The sequence below is a fragment of the Strix uralensis genome, chromosome 3 (assembly GCF_047716275.1).
Source record: "Strix uralensis isolate ZFMK-TIS-50842 chromosome 3, bStrUra1, whole genome shotgun sequence".
NCBI lineage: Eukaryota > Metazoa > Chordata > Aves > Strigiformes > Strigidae > Strix > Strix uralensis.
The window spans coordinates 118047461-118069307 of NC_133974.1; the positions used below are offsets into that span (position 1 = coordinate 118047461).

General features: G+C 47.9%; 1 protein-coding gene across 7 annotated transcripts in view; it reads right to left on the bottom strand.

The window, feature by feature from the left end:
* Window positions 1-8983: 8983 nt before the first annotated feature.
* TTBK1 (tau tubulin kinase 1) overlaps window positions 8984-21847 on the bottom strand; it is a 124862-nt gene continuing 111998 nt past the window's right edge. For 6 of the 7 annotated variants that reach the window (XM_074864175.1, XM_074864172.1, XM_074864178.1 and 3 more), the window contains 2 exons: window positions 18435-20029; window positions 8984-17329 (listed from right to left, as the gene is read on the bottom strand). In XM_074864175.1, coding sequence (XP_074720276.1) covers window positions 16903-17329; window positions 18435-20029 — 2022 coding nt within the window. In that variant the 3' untranslated portion in view covers window positions 8984-16902. The remainder of the gene's footprint in view (window positions 17330-18434; window positions 20030-21847) is intronic. The other variant, XM_074864173.1, reaches the window with a different exon arrangement.

The following is a 21847-nucleotide window of genomic DNA, read 5'->3' on the forward strand; positions in this document are numbered from 1 at the left end:
TCTTGCTGCAATTGCTTAGAATGTGCATCAGTCGATTGCTGTATTTCTCTAACCTAAATGTGTTCATTTAACCAGTCACCAGATTTAGTTAATGACCACCATGTGCACAAATGCTGTGACTGACTATGCCCTACCACTTCGTTAATTAGACCCAGGACCTGACTCAAACAGCTTGGACTTGCCTGGCAGCAGTGCGAGTGGACAGACTCCTCTACTGCTGCTTTCACGTATAAAGTTGCAAAGAAGAGTTTATTTTTTACTTCACATGTGTACATTTTTCTTCTTCAATCTTTCTTTCTTCTACTTGTTGGGATGCCAACTACTCATCGAGAGGGAAGATTATTAAATGAGTCAGTCACTAACATGCTGGCTTTTCTGTTTCCAGCAGTAATTTCATAACACCTTGTGTGGAGCTGTAATGGGCTGGATGGTGAAAGTAGAGAGGGAGCTGATTTGCTCCTTTAGCAATTAGAGCCACCCCATGGGTATCTCAACCACTGCAGAGTAGCTGATCGGTTGTTGCAAGTTGGTGTTTATTTTTCTCCTATGGGAAAGCTGCAGCTCCTGAAATCCTTCCTCCCCTCCAAGTTATACCTGATTGCCATGAAAATATGTGTCCATCAGAGCCAATGAGCTAGACTAACCTTGCTCTCAGAGGGCAGAGGTATCCCCATCTAACTGCAGCTCATTGCAGGCCGGGATGTCTGCAGGAAGATGTGCCACACAAAGGGACTCTCCATTTTTTCTATTATTTGCAAAGGCAGTTTGGACAGTGAGGTCCTACAAAGTTAGCCAAAGTCAGATGAGGATGCCTGCAGTATCAATCTAAGGTGCACCATACTGCAACGGTGTGTCCAAATGCTCTTGGCAGGACAAGAGTGCACCAGATTTTGTAGCTCAGCTGGAAAAAGCAGAGGAGCAGCCAACAAAGAGGTCCTGGGGCTCCTGAAGATCTTTGGTGTTAGAAGAAAGTGACTTTATGCCATTCTGACTTGGTGCCACATTAACAAGACTCCTATACTTTCCATTACTTGCAGTTGTTTTGTGCACAGCCATTTTACTGTGCTACACAAACAAATGACAACTATTTTGTAAGTAAACTGGTTCTTGTCAAAGCTTTTTGTTACCTATCAGAAATAAAAGCATTAATCCTGCTTTAATGTGAAACAGCGTGAATCACTTCCACATCTTCTGCCACATGTGATCATGGGTCCACAGCCAGCACTCGCATCCTGTCTGCTCCCTAGCCAGACCCTGCAGACCTGTCTTATGCCCCTTCCTATGATCATCTTATGGAACTATTTTCTTTACATTTTCCTCTCACCAGTGCTGTTGAAAAACTGTAGCAGGGCAGAGATTTAGCCCAAGTTACTAGGCTGCATTTTACTGAGGGTAGGGCAAACCCAAACTACTCCTTCAGCCAGGGAAAGAAAGATACAGCAGGAATGGGAAGTCCAGGCAGGATCAAATATTTTCTGGGGTGAGATACCATTGATTAAATCACTGTCAGTTGCAGAGGATAATGCTGTGTGAAGTAAAACATTGCTGGGGAGCTCAAGACACACACCCACTGACTCAGAGAGCAGCACAAGGAGGGGATGAGCCAGGAGATGGGGGGTCTCCAGCGCTGGCCATGCCCTCCCCAACCGGGCACAGTCCCATGGGATCTCAACATGGCCAGTAGAGCCAAAGAGGGGACAGGGTCCATCAACAGCCCCAGACACAGCGAGAGGGTGGGACCAGGGTCCCTCCCAGGAAGCCCAGTCTGGAGCAGATGGGATAGGACACAAGGCTACAAGGCAGGTCCAAGGTCCATGCAGCAGCCAGGGCAGGACACAGGGACACATCTAAGGCAGCTCAGACAGGGATGTGAGATCCAGGTCTGAGCTTAAAGGAGGTCCTGGGCCACAAGGAGAAGGTGCATGGATGGCAGGTGCCTTTGAGACCCTGACACGCTATCTGAATTGAAGGGCCAGGGTTTTACACCAAAATTCATGCAGTGCTGCCTGGGGAGCTGGGAGCAGGCTTTAGCACTGGCTGGAAAGCCTATGCAGACAATAAAGGTGTGGGAGTGGAAGTACACACAGTCACAGACTTTCTTCCAGTGAAGGGGGAGACAGGGAGACTGGATGCAGAGAGTAATTTGTAGGTAATTACTGAGTGGTTGAAGTGAGATCTAACACTCGCTCTGCCAGTGTTTCTCTGCCCACATGGCTGTGTGGTTATCGTGTCCCAGCAGCTCCACAGCTCTGTCCTACCCTCCCTCCCCCTCCCAGGCCATTCCCAATGGGTTCCTCCCCAAAAGGAGTAATGAAAAGCTGCGGAGTGTCCAGGGGAGCTGCCTTCACCATACAACACCAGACCTCCAGCACTGGAACTGCTTTGCCTTCTTGCACTGATCACCTTTCTCCACTAATTACCTTCCTTCCACCAACTTTCTCATTGAAAGCTAAGCTTCCCCTAGCTCCTATCTTGGGTAACCAAAACTTCAGTTTTGATTTTTCTGCCCTGTGTTTTAGTAGGGATCCTCTGCACTTTGCAGTTTCAGCAATGCAGGGACTGACTCAGGCTTTGACCCCTTGAATCCATGAGAAACTCACCCAGTACTCCATCTCCAACACTAGCAAGAAGCCTGGGAAAGGGTGTAGGAACAAGGTATTTATCTAGTATTACTTTCCAGATGGTCTTCTTGCCTCCAACCTATTCCTTGCCTGAGGATGCAGTTTTTGTGACTTCTATTAGATGCATTGTCCCAGATTGGATGCTTATTAACAGCTTTCAATTTACATCTATGCTTTGGGTTAAAATTCCAACATGATTTTATTTTTAGGTAATTTTATATGCCTGCAGACAGGTTGTATTGTCAAGTATGTAGTTGCTGAGGGTAATGGCATGTAATGTCATGTATGTAATTACTGACATGCAGTTCATGTTTTTATATAGGCATATATATATCCTTAATTCATTCCTTTTTTCACCGCATTTTCTGAGCCAGCATTAAAACTTTGCACCCCTTGTTGATCTGCCTGTCCATTTGTCCTGCATGTGGCATTGAGAGAGAGTCAGGGAATGTGGCTGTGGGGAGCTCTTCGGTGCAAGCCACCATGTGGCCCTTCCTTGCCAATGTTGGCTGTTCCAAAATGTTCTTCCTGCCCTCACCAGCTTGGTGTCCTCCAGCTCCCAAGATGTCTCGTTAAGCAGTCACTGGGGTTGCAGAGGTGGTGGCTGAGCAGGGAAGATTGTGAGCTGCCTGTACCATGCCCAGCATATCCGTCACAGACGTGCTCACCAACAGCAGCTCTTTCTGGACTCCTTCCTATAATCACCCTTACCCGAGGGGAGTTTTGGTCTGCACCTCATGCAGCTGGGCCTTTTTTTTGGCCATTTGTGGCTGAAATTAGATCTTGGTGGCCTCTTGACAGCAGAGACAAACCTGCCTCGGCCTTGTCAGTCCATGTATTTACAGCACTCATGGTGATGCCACGTCTGGGTCTGCAGTGATGGCTCCATTTCAGCCAGCATCCCCCATGGGCAGCTGTGTGACAGGCCCTGACTGGGTGGCTTGGTTGGTTTGCTTTCAATGTAGGATGAAGTCCTTAGCCACTGTTGTGCTCTGCATCTCCACCCCAGCCTTGGAGGGGTGCAGCCTCCCTGCAGTCTACTGAGCAACTGGTGAGACCCCAGCACTGACCCTGCTCTGAGCAGGGGCTTAGACTAGAGATCTCCCAAGGTCTCTTCCAGCCTTAATTATTCTATGAGCCTATGAACATTATACCAAAAGGTTTTGGACTAGTTTAGCCTGTTATTTTAAATCTGAGTCTTTACCTCATTGTGTTTTAAATATGAATTAGTGAATTTAAACAGCTGGATTCAATTGCATTATTTTCTTTGTCTTTGAGCTGTTTTGTAAGTGATGAAACTTGTGTGGATGCTGTAAGTGTCTGTTGGTCTCTAGGTGCTTTCTGCAACCAGACACATTTTAGCAGCTTCCTTGAAGCTACAGGCTTGAAGGAGTCTTTCTCACATCAGTGGTCCTTGGGTCTAGCTGACTCCAGAGCCCCACTTTGAGAGGCCGTCATTAGAGGGTAGGTGAAGGCAAAGCCAGGACTAACAAGCAGAAGCTGCATTTCCTTGCAGTGCAGGCTTCCCCTACAGCACTGAGGCACTTCTGTGGCTTGCCTTGTCTGCACTGGGGCTTTTCTTGTCTTGAAATATCTCAAGGTGGCTGCATCAGGTCTGCAGAAGAAAGATCTCTGTGCCCAAAAGCCTCTTTGTTTTTTCCAGCTATATCAGATGGTCCAAGAAAAGATATCACCTCCTCCTACAAACCTGTCTTCATATTTCCTGAAACTGTTCCAGTAAGAGCAGCCTGTTTTAGTTTCTTTCTCCACTTGCCTCCTCACTTGACAAAGGCAGAGTGTCTCAGCCAATACTGCACCCGGCACCTTGCAGCTGACAAACACACCTTCCAGAGGACCTCTCATTTCACCATCCAGGGATGGGTGATGAAGCCCCTCAGGCAACCCCTTTTGCTGGCAGCCAGTCCATGCAGTTCTGAAATATTTCTCAATTTCCCAGTTAATGCTGCTCAGCTTTAATTTTTGTCTGCCTGTTTCTGACACTGACTTTAAGGAGCTTCTTAGATCCTAGTGTTTCTTTCTATGGATTTAGATTATGCACTAAAGTCAACAGTGTTTTCTTTTGGCTATAGGAGAAAGAATAAAATCTGTCATCATAGGAACATGTTTCCGAGGGAGCACTTATTTTTTATTCTTTTCTTCACTCTCACCAATTTTTCACAGCTCTTTAAAGCTGAGAGGAGCTGATGGTTTTCTGCTGTGAGACTGGTGCACCCAAAGGAGACTAAGCTTTTTGCTGCTCCTCATTGCTCCTTAATTGGATTATCATGGGTTACTTTTCCAGCTTCCAGAAAGTCACATTGACTGGCACAAATGATATACTTACTGTGAAGAATAGGGTGGTGATTCGTGTTAAAATATGATGACTTTGTTAAGAATTTGCCACGTACATAAGTTGAAGGAGATTTGTCATGGTTTTATTGTTGAAAGGAATTTGGAGGTTTTTTTCCTCAGTGACAGATGCTAAGCAGGTGGAAAATTACCGGCGGGACCCCTGTCAGAAGTCCCCAGCAACACCGGATTGCGCAGGTGAAATATGATTGGAGGAATCCCTGCCAGGAGCCCCAGCAACACCAGAAAGCCCGGGAAAGTTTGAGTGACCCTGCTGCGCATGTGAAGGAGGGACTATAAAAGAGAGTGACGTAGCACCACCCGGTGCTCGTCGGTGCGGAGTGGGAAGCCCCCTCTGCCCCCCGGCGTGCCTAGTTTTTTTTTTGCTTGTTCTTATTGCAAATAAATTTATTAAAGATATTTTCGCCTCTGCCTCGGCATTTATAACACTTAGCCTCTAGGTTTTTTATCATCTGAAATTTCAGACAAAGCACTCATTTGGTGTGTTAGACCGTGATGATGGTAGTTGTTACCACATACTCAAATGTTTCAAATAGGTATTTCAGTCCCAACCACAGTCATGAAATTAGGACAAAGTGAATTTGAATTTCGTGTCCTCCCCATCTCCTCCTGCTGCTGCCTGGGAGCATTAATGCCTCACAAACACTATCTTAACCAGTGATCTGAGCCATATTTAGATAATTTTTAATACCGAACCACGGTCACTGGCTAGTGGCCACACTTATTCCTGCCTGGGCCTTTTGTTGCTATTTTTTATTTATTCATGGAGCTGAATATTTGTTCTGTGCAAAATCCAATTCTTCTTTTGACTCTGCTTGCTTTATTTCTTTATCACTTGATCCCTGTGATCCGTATCAGTGGCTGATGACCTTGCTTTGCTCACTTTTTGTAGCAGTGAGTAAATCTGTGTTATTAATTGAATTGCATTTACTGTGTCTTTTATGATACGTGTTAATGAAATGGGAATCATGGTGCAACTGCCAAGACACTTGCTGTCAGCCTCATGCTCACTCCTTATGCCTTGGGGATGGCCAAGTGGGACTCTATGGGGAGAGAGTTTCCTGGGAGCATCATTCATAAGAAGAGCTGAGCCTGCCTGGGGCTGATCTGTGCTGGTGTGTGGGCAGGGAGGGAGAGCCCCTGTCAGATGGAGCCTGAAGCATCACCAGAGATCAGCGAGCAGACACCAGCCATGCTCCTGGATCCAAGAGGAGACTTAAACAGACATTTTCATGGGACTTGGGGGTACTGTAGATAGCTGGTTGCAAGCCAGGAAGCCCTTTGAAAACACAGGTGAGAGCGAGCATGAAAAGAAAGACCTCACCACACAGTGAGCTGGATGGAAAGCTATTTATAAACCCCTTAATTGTTATGCTTCCTTATCTAGCACCTCTCAGTTTCCTTCTTTTAATTTCTTTTTGAGGTGCAATGATATTGTTCTAGAGGTGCAAAGTCCTTTTCATGTTGGCATGCTCATCTGGGAGAAAAGGCACCAAAAGATCCACTGCAAAGCACTCAAGTGCTTTGCGTCATGTTCAAATATGATCATCTAGGGAACTCTTTCTGGGGTGATTTCTCTCTTCCCTCCAAATATGAACTCCTGATTTTGTTCCTCTACTAAAAGTGATTCCATGTTCATCTTCTTCAGCTCTGAATCCCATCAAACTCACCAATACAGTGAGTGCTCAGAATTAAAATCTGTCTTTTGACATATAGTCTGAAATGTAAAATGCTCTGGACAGAATCACTACAACTGGTCTAAGTCTAAACGTGAAATAGCAATGCCTCTTCCTGCGGGAAATGATCACCTCCATGCTATCACAGCTACCAGCTGTTACATTCAAGAATATTGGGGTCCTACCTTACCAGCAGGATTTGTGAAACTCCCAAGAGTTCATCTTTCTTACTATTACTTCCTCTTCTCAAATCCTTGGATAATGGCCACATGGTCATTATTTGGACATTGACAGGATGTGTCCTCCCTTGTACTGTCTGCCATCCCCTGATTTCCATCCCTCTGAAACTGGTCTGGTTAGCTGTAAATGCATGTCCTTTGGTAAGACAAGAAAGGGAACTTTACACAGCTGAGCAGAGAAATCCAGTCCATTGAAGCTACATGTGAAATATGCTAGTGTTGATCACATTAACAGGGCCACATGAATAGAAATATGGGCATAGCTATACACAAGATGAGCTGAAACAGACACAAGGTGGCTCAAAGGAAACTGAAAAGATGGCTGTAGTGTCAAGCTAGGTTCACATCCCATTCAGTGGGGACAGGATGCATAAATGCCTTTGTGTTTACTGGTGTCTTAGCTCTTAATTTTGCTAGTTCAACTCAAAACCTGCAGCCCAGGGTTCAGGCTTCTGGAAGCTAAGGACCATGTTTGATGCCAAACCCTGGTTCAAGCTTAATGAGAATATCTCTAGGTTGTGGGAAAGACTGTTATGAGAGAATCTGTGAGCTAAAGCAATGCCAGAGAGGAAAACTAAAAACACAAGCAAAAGTAAAATTGTTGAGATGGTCACATCGTGCAGCACAGGGACTCACAGACAAAACCCTCAAAGAAAGCAGCAGAGAAATGGAGATGGCAACTGCGCAACAAGAGAATAAGCCTTTTTCATGAAGCCACAGTAGGTGACGCCCACTTGCCAGCAGACATCTGCTGTGTGCCTGCAAGGTGGCCGTAAGTTTATGTTTAGCCAAGTAACGTGTTTGAGCCCTGTACTACCTGTGTCAGGCTACAAAGGACGTCTCTCTGCTTGTAAGCTGTATCTAATCCTGCCTGCAGAGTGCTCAGTGAGGTTGCTCAAGTGAAGGTGGTGAAGGGGTATGAATTTACCAGTTGATGAAAATGGTCCTTCATAGCTGCCCTGTTCCCTCTTCCACCACCCTTTCCCAAACCTAAGTAAGAAACAGTACTACACATACCTGGATGTCGTCTGCACACAATAGCCACTAGGCAACTTGCACACGGTGACATGACTGTTGTAGGAGCTGTCCTCAGTTTAAATGTCAGACCATCAGAGAGTATTAAGTCAAAACATGCCAAGTTACTGGTTTGCTTCTGCTCCACTTCCAGCATATTAATGTGCAGCCCCAACTGCAGCCCCAGCTGGCTGGTCTCAGCACAGAGTACAGATGGGGCCAGTGAAATACTGTAATGATCCCAGTAGTGCTCAAATTGGGAAGACCATATAAAGCAGAAGAGCAAGAGTCCAGTCGTGTAAAACATTGTCCCTAGCCAGCTCTGGAGTTCAGTGAAGATCCCCTAGGGCAGGTCCCAGGTGGACTGCATGGACCAGCCACGCATGGGTCCTGCAAACAACTGCACAAATGTTACTCAACTGTGGCATCTAGGCTTCTACACTAAGAGCATCAGGGTTTTTGTTAAAAAAGCAGGCTTTGCTGTCTGACAGATCCTGCTTTGGAAGTGGATAGCTGAGCCTGCTGCCTGCAGTATGGTTGTGAACAAAATTAATGGTGAAGGAACACATCTATGGTGCAGAAATGCTTGCATGAACACCAACAGCCCTGCTCTGGTGCATTCTTCCATGTTCCTCTGACCTCACCTGCTTGCATGAATCACAAGCCACAGAAGAGGAGAGAGCCAGCATTACGGCTGTGGCACAGGGAAAGGCTACCAGCAAATCAGACAGCTTTGAGCTTTTGCATACCTGTTTACATGCACAAGGCAGGAGCTGAATCACTGATACTCATATTGAAACAAGGGAATTCTCCTGGTCCTTGCCAGCATGTGTTTTGGGGTTGGCTGCAGCCAAGTGAGTTGTCATGATGTAGGAAAAAATGTACATTGTGGGAAGATTTTATGGCAACCCGGGGCACAGATCTGCAGGTTTCAGAGAAGGAACGGGGGCCACAGCTGCCACGCAGCTGGAATAAAACTCAAGCACAATTGTAGCCAAGATCCCTTGCTAGCAATTCAGGTGGCACACCTGTGGCAACACCAATAAATGGGAGAAGACACCAATGAAAAGGTAGACAGGCTTTTAATGGCATGATCAAGAATCCCCTCTTAATAACAAATCTAATGACAACTGTGTTTGATATGAACAAGAAGTGGCATCATCATTTATTTTTTTTAAGACGTGATCTGAAGTTATGACAAATGCCAGGTGGATCTGTACACAGACAGGGCCTCTGTGTGCATGCCACATTTTATGGCCAAGAAATTTGCCATGCAGTTGAACCGGATTGTGATTCCTCGGTCGGTGTTGTACATTCTGTTTGAAGTGTGTAAACATTCTCCAGCTGCTTTCCTAAAAAATGCAAAGAAGATATGTAGAGAGATTTAGCCTTGGGACCCAGTTGCATTTCCAGGCAGGCAGTACCAAGGAGCAGAAGTCCTGTCTCCAGGCCAAAAGACTTCGTCAAACTGCCAGAGGTGAAGGAAAACGACGTCGGTGCGCCAGATACAATGTCTGAGTGTAGAGTCACGTGCTATCGTGTTAAAAGGAGATATACAAATTTATCCGCATTTCCAGCTCCAATTCCTGTCTAGAGAAGAAGCAGCCCAGGTCCCATAGCACAGCAGCGTTGCTGACACTGTTTTCACACACACTGTTACGACTGGACTCCTTGCCTAAACCCCCATGTCCTGTAGACCTCATCACACCATCTGCAGGCGATGGTCTGAGAGCTACTGCCTTGCACCCCAGCAGCCAAATTTACCCAAGTGCTGAGTAAACGTCAGCCCTTGCCTCTGTATCAGACCTCCTTGCACTCAGGGCAGAGGCAAGCCAGAGGCAGAGCAGCTACTGCCAAGCCCCATGCTGATACCAGCCCAGCAGTACCTTCGCCAAAGCAGAGGTCTCACCCCTGCAGCCCCCTCTGGTTTAGGAGCTGAAAGCAGGAGTTCCCACCGTGGTCCCTACCAGGAACCCATCTCTGGATTTGCTGTGGTAGCTCCCTTCCTCCTTTTAGCACTGAGGGCATCAGTGTGTACTTTAAATCTGCTTTCCAGACATTTGGAATGTGGAATAGGCTGCCCAGGGAGGTGGTCACCGTCCCTGGATGTCTTTAAGGGTCATTTAGATGAGATGCTGGGGGATATGGTGTAGGGGAGAACTCTGTAGAGTAGGGCTGATGGTTGGACTCGATGATCCCAAGGGTCTTTTCCAACCTGAATGATTCTGTGATTCTGATTCTGTGATTTGCAGCTCCAGAAATAAAAGGGATAATGTTCCTCCTTATAACCTGGAGCATCAGCCTGCACAGTGCAGGGCTTGCTGCGTAGGTTGCTGGCGAAATCTACCTCAGGCTTTTCAGAAATCCAGGAGGGCTTCAGGCCATCAGCCAGAGAGGGACTGACCTGCAGGGAGTCAGGAGTTTGAAGACAAGATCCGCTAGGGGAGGTATATTAGGAATGAGGGGACAGGAGATCTATGGCGTACAAATCACTGTCATTTCATGGGATTCTGGCTGTACACAGCTCACCACAGCCTGCAACCAGGGCTATTCTCTGGCCTCACAAAGATACCAACCAACCTCATGGAGGTGCTGCCAACCTGACTTAATGTCAGCTGGCTGTGCTTTTACTATCAGCATGGTCCCAGCCCCTTGGAGCAGAGCAACAGGCTGAGGAAGAGCAAAACAACCACTCAGGGTTCTGCAGAGGACCTCGGGAGCCCATGGGCACCCACGCAGTATCAGTGGTACAGGCACACATCGCAAGAAGAAAGGGCCTGAACAGGAGCCCAAGCTCTCTCCCTGTGTGCGTCTGTCAGAGCAGCTGGCAAACAGATGGAACCAAAGGTGGTTGCAAACTCCAAGGTAGTCTCCATGTGCTTTGTGAAACCAGCCTAGCACTGCTGGAGCACAGGCATGTTTCAGGTAAGTCAGGAGGAACTCATTTGATACCAAACCTATTATGTCCACAATGGGACTTTTACTGTGTTCACAGGATTAATTTAACTGCAGTTGACTGATGTGTGGGGCAAGGCCTTAGATGGGCATCAGTGTCTGTGCACATGGAATAGTGGTAGGATCATGCCATGGGTCAGTAAACTATACAGAGAAGAAAGAAGTGTGCTAAGGGACCATCGAGTTGCTACTGGAGCTGGTCAGGCTATCAATAGATACTTAGCCATCTTCTTACAGAGGATCTATGCTCAGAAAACACCTCTGTGTTTGAAAGGAGAAACATCAAAGATTTTCTTGCCCCAACATAACTTGCTTTGGATTGAAGAGTTTCACTAGCAAACAAACCATGCTTGTGTTAGTCAAGGGCAGCCATGTGAGCAGGGGCTCTCCAGACCCTGATTCATCCGCAGCTATTACAACTCTGATGGCAAGCATAATGGCTGCCAACCAGCCAAGCTGGGGTGTTTTGCCCCTGGTTCATGCTCCAGCAAGTGGAGCCTCACAGCTCACATGCACTTTGGTAGAGTGGTACTCTGTTTCTCCATCCACATCCTCTGCACACAGCAGTCAGTCCTGCACACATAGGTCACATAGTCACATAGCATCAGGGCACTTCTCTGAAGGTAGCAGGAGCCTTTTCAACCTTTAGCCACTATATATAATGGGCACTACTTATATTATATTGTTATAATAATATATATATTATAATATTATTTACTTAGAAAGGGCAAGCAAAGTCTCCTGCCTCTCACAAATTCCAAGCACAACTGCCTCAGAGATGTCTGCTACTTGAAACACCTTTTGCACTAAGACAAGCGCAAGTGTTTGTGCTGCCAATCAGATGAATCAGTTAAGCAGCTCCATCTATGTGTTCAGGCTCCTCCACAGCATTAGTCTGACTGGTGCCATCGGTTCTTTTGCTCCCTCTGCTCATCATGCTGGCTTAGCGCTGAGAACTGTCTTTCAGATTTGCCACTTGGCACATCCGCCCCTGTATCCCTGTTTCTTTGCAAGCATCTCCTGGACATACAGCAGCCTTTGACTCATTTTTACCAGCCAGCATGCCATGTTCTCAGCTGGCAGATAAGAAAGCAGGTGGGACCTTTGCAGACTCCAGCAAAGCAAAGACTCTCAGCAGACTGTTTGCTGTATCTTATGATACCAGGCAGTCCCAAAGACACTTATGCTCCCAACACACAGAGCACCGCACAATGCTCCCTGAACAAGTCCTATCTGTTCCTACCACCCATGCACATATATGCATGGATGCAGAGATGGTGGCAGCCTGTCCCAGGAGTCCCCTCAAAACACACACAGGCACAACCATCTGCAGCTGGCCAGGATAGACCCTGCAGCAAAAGTACCAGCGGGGAACCATGTAGTGTCAGGCTGTTCCCAGAAATTTCTGCAAACATGGAAAAGTGCTGGGAAGCCTGCTTCTCCTCCCCTGACCCCAAACAGTTTTCTTTATTCTTCCTAGCCATTTCCTCTGCTCTGGTCAGCTTGATCTTGTTGATCTACTCTTCTTTGCAGTGAAGCAAGGATGCAGGCGCACACAACAGCAGCGTTTGAGCAGCCCTGTGTGTCCTTGAGGCTTGACAGCTTGCACACCATGTTTCATGGCAGAGAACAGCAGGGTCTTGCCTCTCCCACCTTTCTGGGATGTGACAGTCCACCATGTCCTGCGATGCCAGACTGGATCGTCTGGCATCCCTCAACCACCTAAGTTCTCCCTAACATCACAGGCTTCATCCGCTCATGCCCCCAGATGTGATCTCCTGTGTTTGCTCCAACTGTGGCAGGCACCCTTCCAGGTGTGGAGGAAGAAGAGAGGATGAGAGGACCCAGAGGAGTTGTTGACCCTTTTGCAGGGCTGCTTTCACAGTAACGCTAGCAGAAAGCATCACTGCTGGTCCACCTGCCTGCCAGAAAAACCTTCCAGAAAGGCACACAAGAGGAATGGGAACTTCTGCAACCAGGGTGTGCTGAGCACCCCAGTGACAGGAGTACCCTGGGGTGACACTTGCTATTGAGCAGTTGAAGGGAAGAACCTTGAAAATCAGAGCCAGGGAGGAGATCAAGAGCTCCTGCATGGCAGGGGCTTTCCTGAGTCCCTCTGCTGACACCTGAAAGAGGGCTCAAGCCATCACCTCCTGCAGCACGTGGCTTACGAGCATGCCTGGGCCAGTCTGTGCCCTGTGACTGGCTCTGCCAGCAAAACGCGGCTCTAGGGACCATCTCTTGTTAGCAAATTCTTGATAGCCACTTGACTAGAAGAGCCCAGCACCAAAGCTCCTGTAAAAATAACTTCAGTGAAGGCATGAAAAAGGCAATGTGATATCCAGCTAAGATCACAGCATCACTTGCCACTGGGAAGAGGAGCAGATCCGGAGACCCAAACCTGTGGGATATGGGGACAGTTAAACCTTGCAGGAACAACCCTTAGAAAACTTTCAGTGACAGTGTCCAGCAGCTCCTGCACAGGGTCTCTGGGGAGAAAGCATTGCTGCAGGCAGCCAACTTTCACTGCCATTGCATCTCATGGCGCAGCCCACTCTCACCCAAAACAACTAGGGGAGCACGATGCTGTTGATGCACTCTCCTGCTCCCCTCCGTGCCAGGGACAGCTGGAAAGCAGGGCTGTGCTGGGGCAAGAAGGCTGGTAGCACTCATGCCAGTCCCAGATCTCCATGGACCCAGCTGCACCCTCAGCCCAGCCCTGTCAGACAACACTGGGAATGGCTGTTATTTTCTGTGCTGGAAATCTTTCACTGGCTTTCTGAAACCTGCAGGACATGTCTGGTGGCTCTCCAACACGTGACAGCTTTGGCATGTCTCTGGCAGGACCAGGAATCTACTGCACCACAAAGAGAGATGATACCTTAGTGTCACCAGCATCCTGCCTGCTACTTGTGGTTGGGTCATGGTAGGAAAACCTCTTAGAAGACAGCTAGGTTTCTCAGAAAACCTTTTAATAAGAAAAAGTCCCCAAATTCCTGTGAAAGACTTCACTGGGTAGTTGTGAAGCCTGTCTGATTATTTCATCTGCCATTCTTGGCTACTCCATCTTCCTTGCTTTCATGTGCCAGAAGGAAAACCTCTGCCCTGGAGCTTCCTTCCCTGACAGGGGTATAGCTGGGCCATGGAAAACACTCCTTTAAACCTTCTCTTGAACAAATACATTGATTGTGCTTTATTGGCCTCCCATGATAAGGCAGGTTTGCTGACCCTGTTAATAGTTCTGTAGCCCTCTTTCCAAGCTTTCTCAATGTCATCTTTGGCATGTGCATCTAAGACCTGGATGAAGCATCTGGTAAAGGCTTCACGACAAAGTCTTACCATCTGAGCACTCTAAAATGAATAGTCCTCCAACAAATTAATAGGAGTGCCATTATGATTTATATTTCTGGAAAGAATCTATGTTTGGCTTTATTCTGTTTTCTAGTTTCATAGAATCATAGAATGGTTTGGGTTGGGAGGGACCTCAGAGATCACCTAGTTCCAAACCTCCTGCCATAGGCAGGGACACCTTCCACTAGACCAGGCTGCTCAAAGCCCCATCCAACCCAGCCTTGAACATTTCCACGGAGGGGGCAGCCACAGCTTCTCTGGGAAACCTGTTCCAGTGCCTCACCACCCTCACAGTAAAGAAACCTGTCAAGGTCTCTCTGAACGTCATCCCTTCCCTCCAGCACGTTGACATCACCACACACCACAGGTTTCTGAACATGCAGGGCATATTTAGGTTGTAGTTTGACCCACACTTCAAACTCACATGTAGTTATAATGCCACCAGAAGTGGTCATACTCTCTGTCCTCTCCTTCCCGCATTTCTGTTGTGTGACCAAATGCTGACCCAGATTGATGAACTGAACCAGATGAAAACCAAACCAGCAAACCAGAGAGCTTAGTGTCATGCTGGATCAGCATTTCCAGCCACTTCACCAAATAGTTGCCCCAGTGTTAAGGGGGTGGAATAGTGCAGCGAAGCAGCTGGAAGTTGGAGGGAACACTGCTTTTGGTGGAAACATCAGCTTAGTCCATCAAACCACAACCTGACCTTGGAGTCTCCAGTGCTTCTCTGCAAAGATGAGGGCGTGTTTTTAGACAAGCTGTGCTTCTTACTCTACCAGGGTGAACATCAATGGAAAACAGCTAACACTTTGAGCTAGATGAAATAAATTCTTAGCATTGGCAACACTGAGACTGTCATATGAAGAGGTAATTCCTGTCAGCTATTTCCAGACATTTCCCTGTTCAGATCTCTACAGAGTAGCCTGTTCTCCCAGCCACCCTGTCACAGCTCTTGTGCTCCTCTCCAGAACAGGTCATATAGATGTGAACAGCTTCAGGATTCCTTGGACTCGATGTCCATCAGTGTGACTGTTTGTGTCTATGTTCAAATGAATCAAGGTTATTACTGTCCAGATTCCTCTATCAAGTTTTGTTGTCTGCAAATAGTAAATATTTGCAGCTAGTTGCAGCTGCAGGAATGGGTGTACAGAGCAGCTGTATTTTTGTTCTCCCTCATACAAAGCATGACAGTGGTGTGAAGCCCAAAGTATTTGGGTCTGGAATGTTTCCCCCTGTGAGGTGTGGGGAAAATTTTGTGACTACTTCAAGATCTCATCAAGCTCAGACAGATATCAGTCCTACCGGCTTTCATTTTCAAACCTTCCTAATTAGTCTGGGGGCTAAAAAGTTGGTTGATTCAGTTCTGAGTGCTAAGCTTCTGCTCTGATAACATTACTTGAAGAGCACAGCCCTTGCTTTTACATTCACATTGTTAGTTCTCACACAACATGTGGAAGAGCTGAGCACTGAGAAAGACATAAACCTGACCTCCACAACTCAACCCACTATACTCTCAGACAGAAATGCACAAGGTACCCATGGCATGCCAGCAAACCTCTCCTTGCAAAGCAGCAGCTTTTGAGTATACTACAGGATAATAATTTCTCACCCTGCCATGGAGGGGAACTTTCAACCACAGTGCCAAAATTCACAAACACCAAGAGCGTGACAATAAAGCACAAGGAATTTAGGTGCAAGGGGCACCCAAGCTAAAGGCATCCAGTGACTATTCACATCTTCAGGATGGAGCTGTGTTTGGTGGACTATGGGTCTGTGGCACCAACTGCACTCAGGCTGAGGAATCACCCATGCTGGGAGATGTGGTCTCCACAGATCACAGTTTGGTATTTGAGACACAAGCGGCTGCAGTGTGCTCCCTTCTACATCAATTAGCAAACACTCTTGATTTCCCAGAAATACATCCCTACTTCCATCTAAATACCCACCACACAGGCATCTGCTGCAACAGCAGCAGTGTCACTGAGCAGCAATGCCAGATGGCTTCCCTCTGTGGGACATACTGGAGCATCCAGCAAGACCTGCCTGCCTCCCATTACCACCTGCAGAGGCATCTCTGGAAAGGAGAGAAGAGACCCCTTCACCCTGCCCCTGCTCTTATCTCAGCACACAAGGACAGACCCATCCCTCTTTACTAAGCTGGTGACAATCCCTTGCTAACACAGGTGGCAGGAGGCGAGCCAACACTCAGGTAGATGGTGGTGGCCATGGCTGGTGTTTTCCCACCAAGGAGAGAGGAGGGAGCTGCCTGCAGGACAGGAGCCTTCCTCTCCAGCAGGCCTTGCTCTTGTCACCTCTGCTCCTCTTTCCAAAGCCAGGGTCAGTGTTGGCGACTGGTATTGCTAACAGAGAGAGGGGAATGCCTGGGGAGGGAGGAGGGTCAGGCACTAGGCAGGCTGCCTGGGTCACTGCTTGGTGCTGTGCGTTAGCAAGCGTGAGCTGTGGGCTGGATGTCTCCCTTGAAGAAGGCTCCGTGGCTCAGAGGCTCTCAGGCCTGTGGGAGCTGATCACGACAGTGTGGGGTGAGAGTGAAGCATTGAAGTACAGCTACTGCTATACACTCGTGGGTCCAGCATGAAAGGCTGTGCTGCAGCATCTCAAGTGTATACTATATGCAGAAGTTACCCAGTCTGTTGGGTTGGCAGAAGAAGATCATTATCTGGCAGCTGCCTTACTTTCCAGGGACACCTGCTTTCCTTTGGTTGCTGGACTCTGAGTCTGGGTTTTTCCTCTTTGTCGTTTTTTGGCCACACCAGGAGAGGGCAGGGAATCTCCTGTCGGCCCCAGGGCCTGAGCTGGGGGCTGAGGTCGGGCGGAAGGAGGAACTCGCTGAAGAGCAGTCCCTGGCTTATGCTGTCGGCAGGGAGAAGGACTTTCCCTCCGAGGTGGCAGCTGGCTTCTGGGGGAAGCACTGGGGTTTCTTGAAGGAAGGACAGGGCTCCAAGGGGATGCACAGCTGGACCTCCGTGAGCTGCTTCGTGGAGGAAAAGAAGTGGAGTTCGGTGAAGGAGGAAGCCGACTTTGTATCTGCGTTGTTCGGCACTCATTTGGGACACTTCCAGCTGGTCTCTGTGCCTGAAGCCTGCAGGGGAAGAGAAGAGGGAGGATGAAGGGGAATTTCTGCAAGGGGCTCTGGGATCCTGGCAGGTTTGGCATGAATGTTGCTGGACAACTACAAGGAGCCTCTAGCACCAGGATGCTGTGAACAAGATGGGGCACCGGTTTGAACACCAGCCATCCTGTAACTCTTGATGCTGTTAAGTAGTAAGTGTTTGCCCTGATCCTCCAGAACCCTCAGGGACAATGTGTAGGCATGGTTTGGCTGATAGCACATATCTGGGACTCTTCTTAACATGCAGTATGGATGCAGCAACCTTCCAGGCAGGAGATACAATCTGGGAACGCGGGTATGAGCTGGATTGCACCAGTTGGCCTCTGACAGTAACTCTGCTGGAAGATAAACCAACCCACAGGGAGCCCCTCCTGTCACCCCACATCTCCAAAATAGCAGCACCAAAGCAGCAGCTCTGCTCCTGGGCTGGACCTCCAGCCCTAAGATCAGGCAGAAAAGCCAAACACTGGTGAATTCAGAAGGTCCACCTCCACATACATCTCTGTGCTTATCTGATAGAAAGCCAGGTACCTCCAAAAAAGTCAAGGCAGCCCTCTGTGTAGGGAATTCAGACCACATGGAGGTGGCCCACACTGTTGCAGGTCACTCCAAAGCCCATGAATGGGCACCTCCCTCTCTCCAGCTCTTCGCAGGCTGGCCATCTTCTGAGGCAATTACAACTGGCAACCTCGCAGCCCTTGCAGCTCTAATCACAATAGCCAGGCCAGGTCTCCCTGCAGAGTGACGGCTGTGCCAAGCATGCTGTAAAACTGAGAGCTCAGCACCAGAGGAATCTGCTATTAGCAGGATCAGACCAAATGAAAGAGCTCATGGAAGGGAAGAAGGCCTTAAAGTCAGGGCAAGTGAAGAGGGGCTTGGCCCTTTGGCCAGACTGAGTCAAAGAAGACAGAGAAGTGGGAATTTCACACACCAGTGAGCTGAAATGACTGTAGGAAACAGGGATGGACCAGGCATTCAAGCCAAGTGAAGGGTAAAGCAGTGGGAGGTAAGCAAAGCCCTGGCTGCGCCTCTTAACAAGTCCAACATTTTGCATTGCTCACCGTTCCAGTCTTACCTGTAGGCAACAGCCGCATCCTGCGGGGAGCTACATAGCACTGCCATTGTGACGGCCATGGAGCTCTCAGACTTTGCCACCTCTAGCAGTGTTTTCACTGGTGTGATGGGCCGAGGAATTCTGCTCTTTGTGCTTATGGGTCTCTCTTCTTTCCCCAGGAGGGTAGCCTTCTCCTTCCCTGCCTTCCTTGGGATGGAGTCATCAGAGTCGTGGGTGTCCTCCTCAGAACCAGTGGCTGACAGGGTTTCTGAGGCTCGCCGCCTCTCATCACTGGAGGATGCTGAGGAGGAGGCCCCTGAGGTCAGCCGAAGGAGGCGGTTTTGCCTCTTCTCCATCACTAGGCGAGCCAAGTCAGGTTGCTTTGCCCTCTTATAAAGCCTCTCTTTGGCCGAGAGTGAAGTTGAAAGGTCTGAGCCGGTGTCCTCTTCAGAGAACAGAATGGGTATCCGACTTCTATACCTGGAGCCCAGAGGTCTCCTGGGGCCCTGCTGTGGTGTGTTGAGGAGGGTCTCTGCTCGCTTAAGGTGTTCTGCCACCGATGCTGTCTTCTCAAGGTCAGGCTCCCTTGCAACCATCTTGCCTGGCTCTTCCAAATCCAGCGAGAGCACCACTTTGTTGGAGAGCTCCGGCTTGTCCTCAGGAGGCTTTGCTACACCATTGGGAAGGGCCAGCTGTTCCCCCACTGTCTCTGAGGTGGTTTCAATGTGATTAGCTGAGAGTGCGCAGCTCTCTGTCTCTGCCCCTTCTAGCCCTGAATGTATGCTTCCATTCTCTACCAGCACCAGGTTGTCCTCCTGCTCTTCTTCAATAATGACTTCCTCAAACTGGCCCGGAGGGCAGTATTCCTCATGCCTCATCAGCTGGCCACTAGAAGACATGACATTTAAGTGGGTCTTTTCAGCAATATGAACAAATGTGCGCTCAACTTTGGTAAAGGGGGAGGAAGCTGTAGCCACAGCCATGGGAGGCTTTGGTTCAGATTTAAGGACTGAGGACAGGGTCCCTGGCTCGGATACATCCAGTTGGCTACCCATAGGCTGTGGCCTCTCACTCTGGGGTGTCAGTGCAGCAAGAGTGCCCAGATCAACTTCTGGAGCCAAGTCTGCAGTCACCGGAGACTTTTTCAGATCACCTGGTGAAAACAGCACTAGTGTTTTTGAGCCTTCCTCCAGCTCCAGGTCCCCATCAGCAGTGGACGCTCGACCCTTGGATCCCTTCTGGTCATCAGCCAGCAGCGTGGATGGTGCACACTCCTGGCTGCGCTCTGTGCTTTTTTGACTCAGGTCGCTGCTGGAACCACTGTGCATGTCAATCTCATCCCCTTCCTCTTCTGCCTCCTCCTCCTCATCTTCCTCCTCTTCATCTTCTTCCTCATCTTCTTCCTCCTCCTCTTTTCCATTCATTTCCAGATAAGGTTCCAGAGGTTTGCAAGGAGCAGTCAAGACAATATTTGAGAAATCAACTTTCTTTATCCGCTGGGATACCTTAGGCTTTTCCCAGTAGTCTGACACATCTTTTCTGAAGTCTTGATAAGGCAAACTTAAAGGCACTGCCTTGGGTAGACCATTCATTTCAAATGACTTCAGCATATATGCCTGCAAGAAGATAGATGTGACAAAAGAAAAGGGTTAGTATTCAAACGTAACATTGACACAGAAGACATCAGCAGCGGGAAGCATCAGTGAAAAGCACCTAGTCCATCCCGCTTCCAAAATAGTGCCTGAGCAGCGATCACTCCATCATTCGATTCAAACAAACCTTAGAAAGGAGACATTCACAGATACTTATCAATGAAGGAAAAAGAATGTGCCAAAGGATTTCCTTTGTCAGCAGTCTTTAACCTGGATCTAAAAGAGCTGTTTACAAGTAATTCCTCAGGATTTTTTCATGTTTCCCAAACTCCTCTAGCATTTCTATATTTCAGTATTGATATATTTACATATTCACTCCTTCCTTACTGGAACCATTGAGCAACGCCCTTTTATGCCCAGGCCACAGTGAACTCAAGGGGCCCCTCTGGGCTAGATAAATTTCCTGATCACTTTCCAGTACCATCTACCATTGTCCGTGGGGCAATGACCCTTGTAGGGCTCCTGTGTTCCCCTGCTGTGCTATTTGTCCCTCCCTTCTGCTCCCATGTCCCTCCAGCAACTCCTAATTCTGTCGTCTACAGGCTTCTGTTTTCACTAAAGTACATCAAGTACATCATGAAAGCTGACGTATTATGATATCATTATGAGACTCTGGGGTGTCCAACCATTGAAAGCAATGGGAGGACAGGACAGTTGGTGGAGGCAGTTTGTTGAGCAGCAGTCTGTGGCAGAGAGACTGCCTGTAAGATGCCAGGAGTAGGCTGTGACATGATGGCAAATAATACTAACAGAAAAGCAGCAGCTCACACTCACATGCACACACTTGACCAAACAAGCAAAAAAGGGCAAAATAAATAGGAAATCCCCATCAAAGTTTGGCCTAATTAACAATTGGTTGTAAATGAAAGCCACAACAGCACCACTCTGCAAAATGGATTTTTAAAAAAAACATTTAGGTCATCCTTCTATTAAGAGGGCTGGAAAAAGAAAGCCTCTCCATAAACTCAACCAGTCAATAATGCATCACATGTTACCTTTGAAAAGTCCTAGTCATGACCAGAAGGGCTCCAAACACTCCGTTTTTAAGCAGCATTTGACAGTGTCAAATGGATGTTTAGGATGCACGACAAAACAAGCACCCATTTAACTATGTGGGCTACAGAGCTGCCAACAGCTTGCACATTCACCTGGCTATGGGAACTGACCTTTTTGTCTCTACGGGTGAAAAAAGCCTTAATAGCTTTTGAGTCCAATGACACAATTTCAAATTGTGCTGAAAATCTTGATGTTATTCTGTGCAGAGCAACTGCCCTATTAGTATGCCTGAAAAATGTAGGATCTTTATGCTCATGTATAACAGGGACATTTCAAATAGATTGGTGGGCAGCACCAGGCTGTTATGCATGGTGATAATTGCTATCCATTTAATATTTCCTTTCATATCTTATAAATTAAAACACAGGCTGGTTTTGGCAATGTGTCTGGAGTCCAAAGCTGCTTTTCTTTCATTAAAGCTGAAGCCTGGCCCTGTATTAACCTGATTTGGGCTTTCACTGACCCATTCTACCTTTTGTATCAGGATGACAGATGTGGAACTTGGACGGTAGAGGGACTTACCACCCTTTGCAAAGGAAATTACCCACTTGGCTTCCTCCCTCAGGCATTTCTTGGAAATTAGTCCATTCAGCAGCTTAAGGTTGGATTCTGCCTGTTGGCTGGATTTGGTTTTCCTAAGAAATACACCTGCAGTGCTATCCCTGCAGTCCTGATCAAACAGACGTACTTCCCCAGTGGGACTGGTAAAGAAATCCTGACCAACAC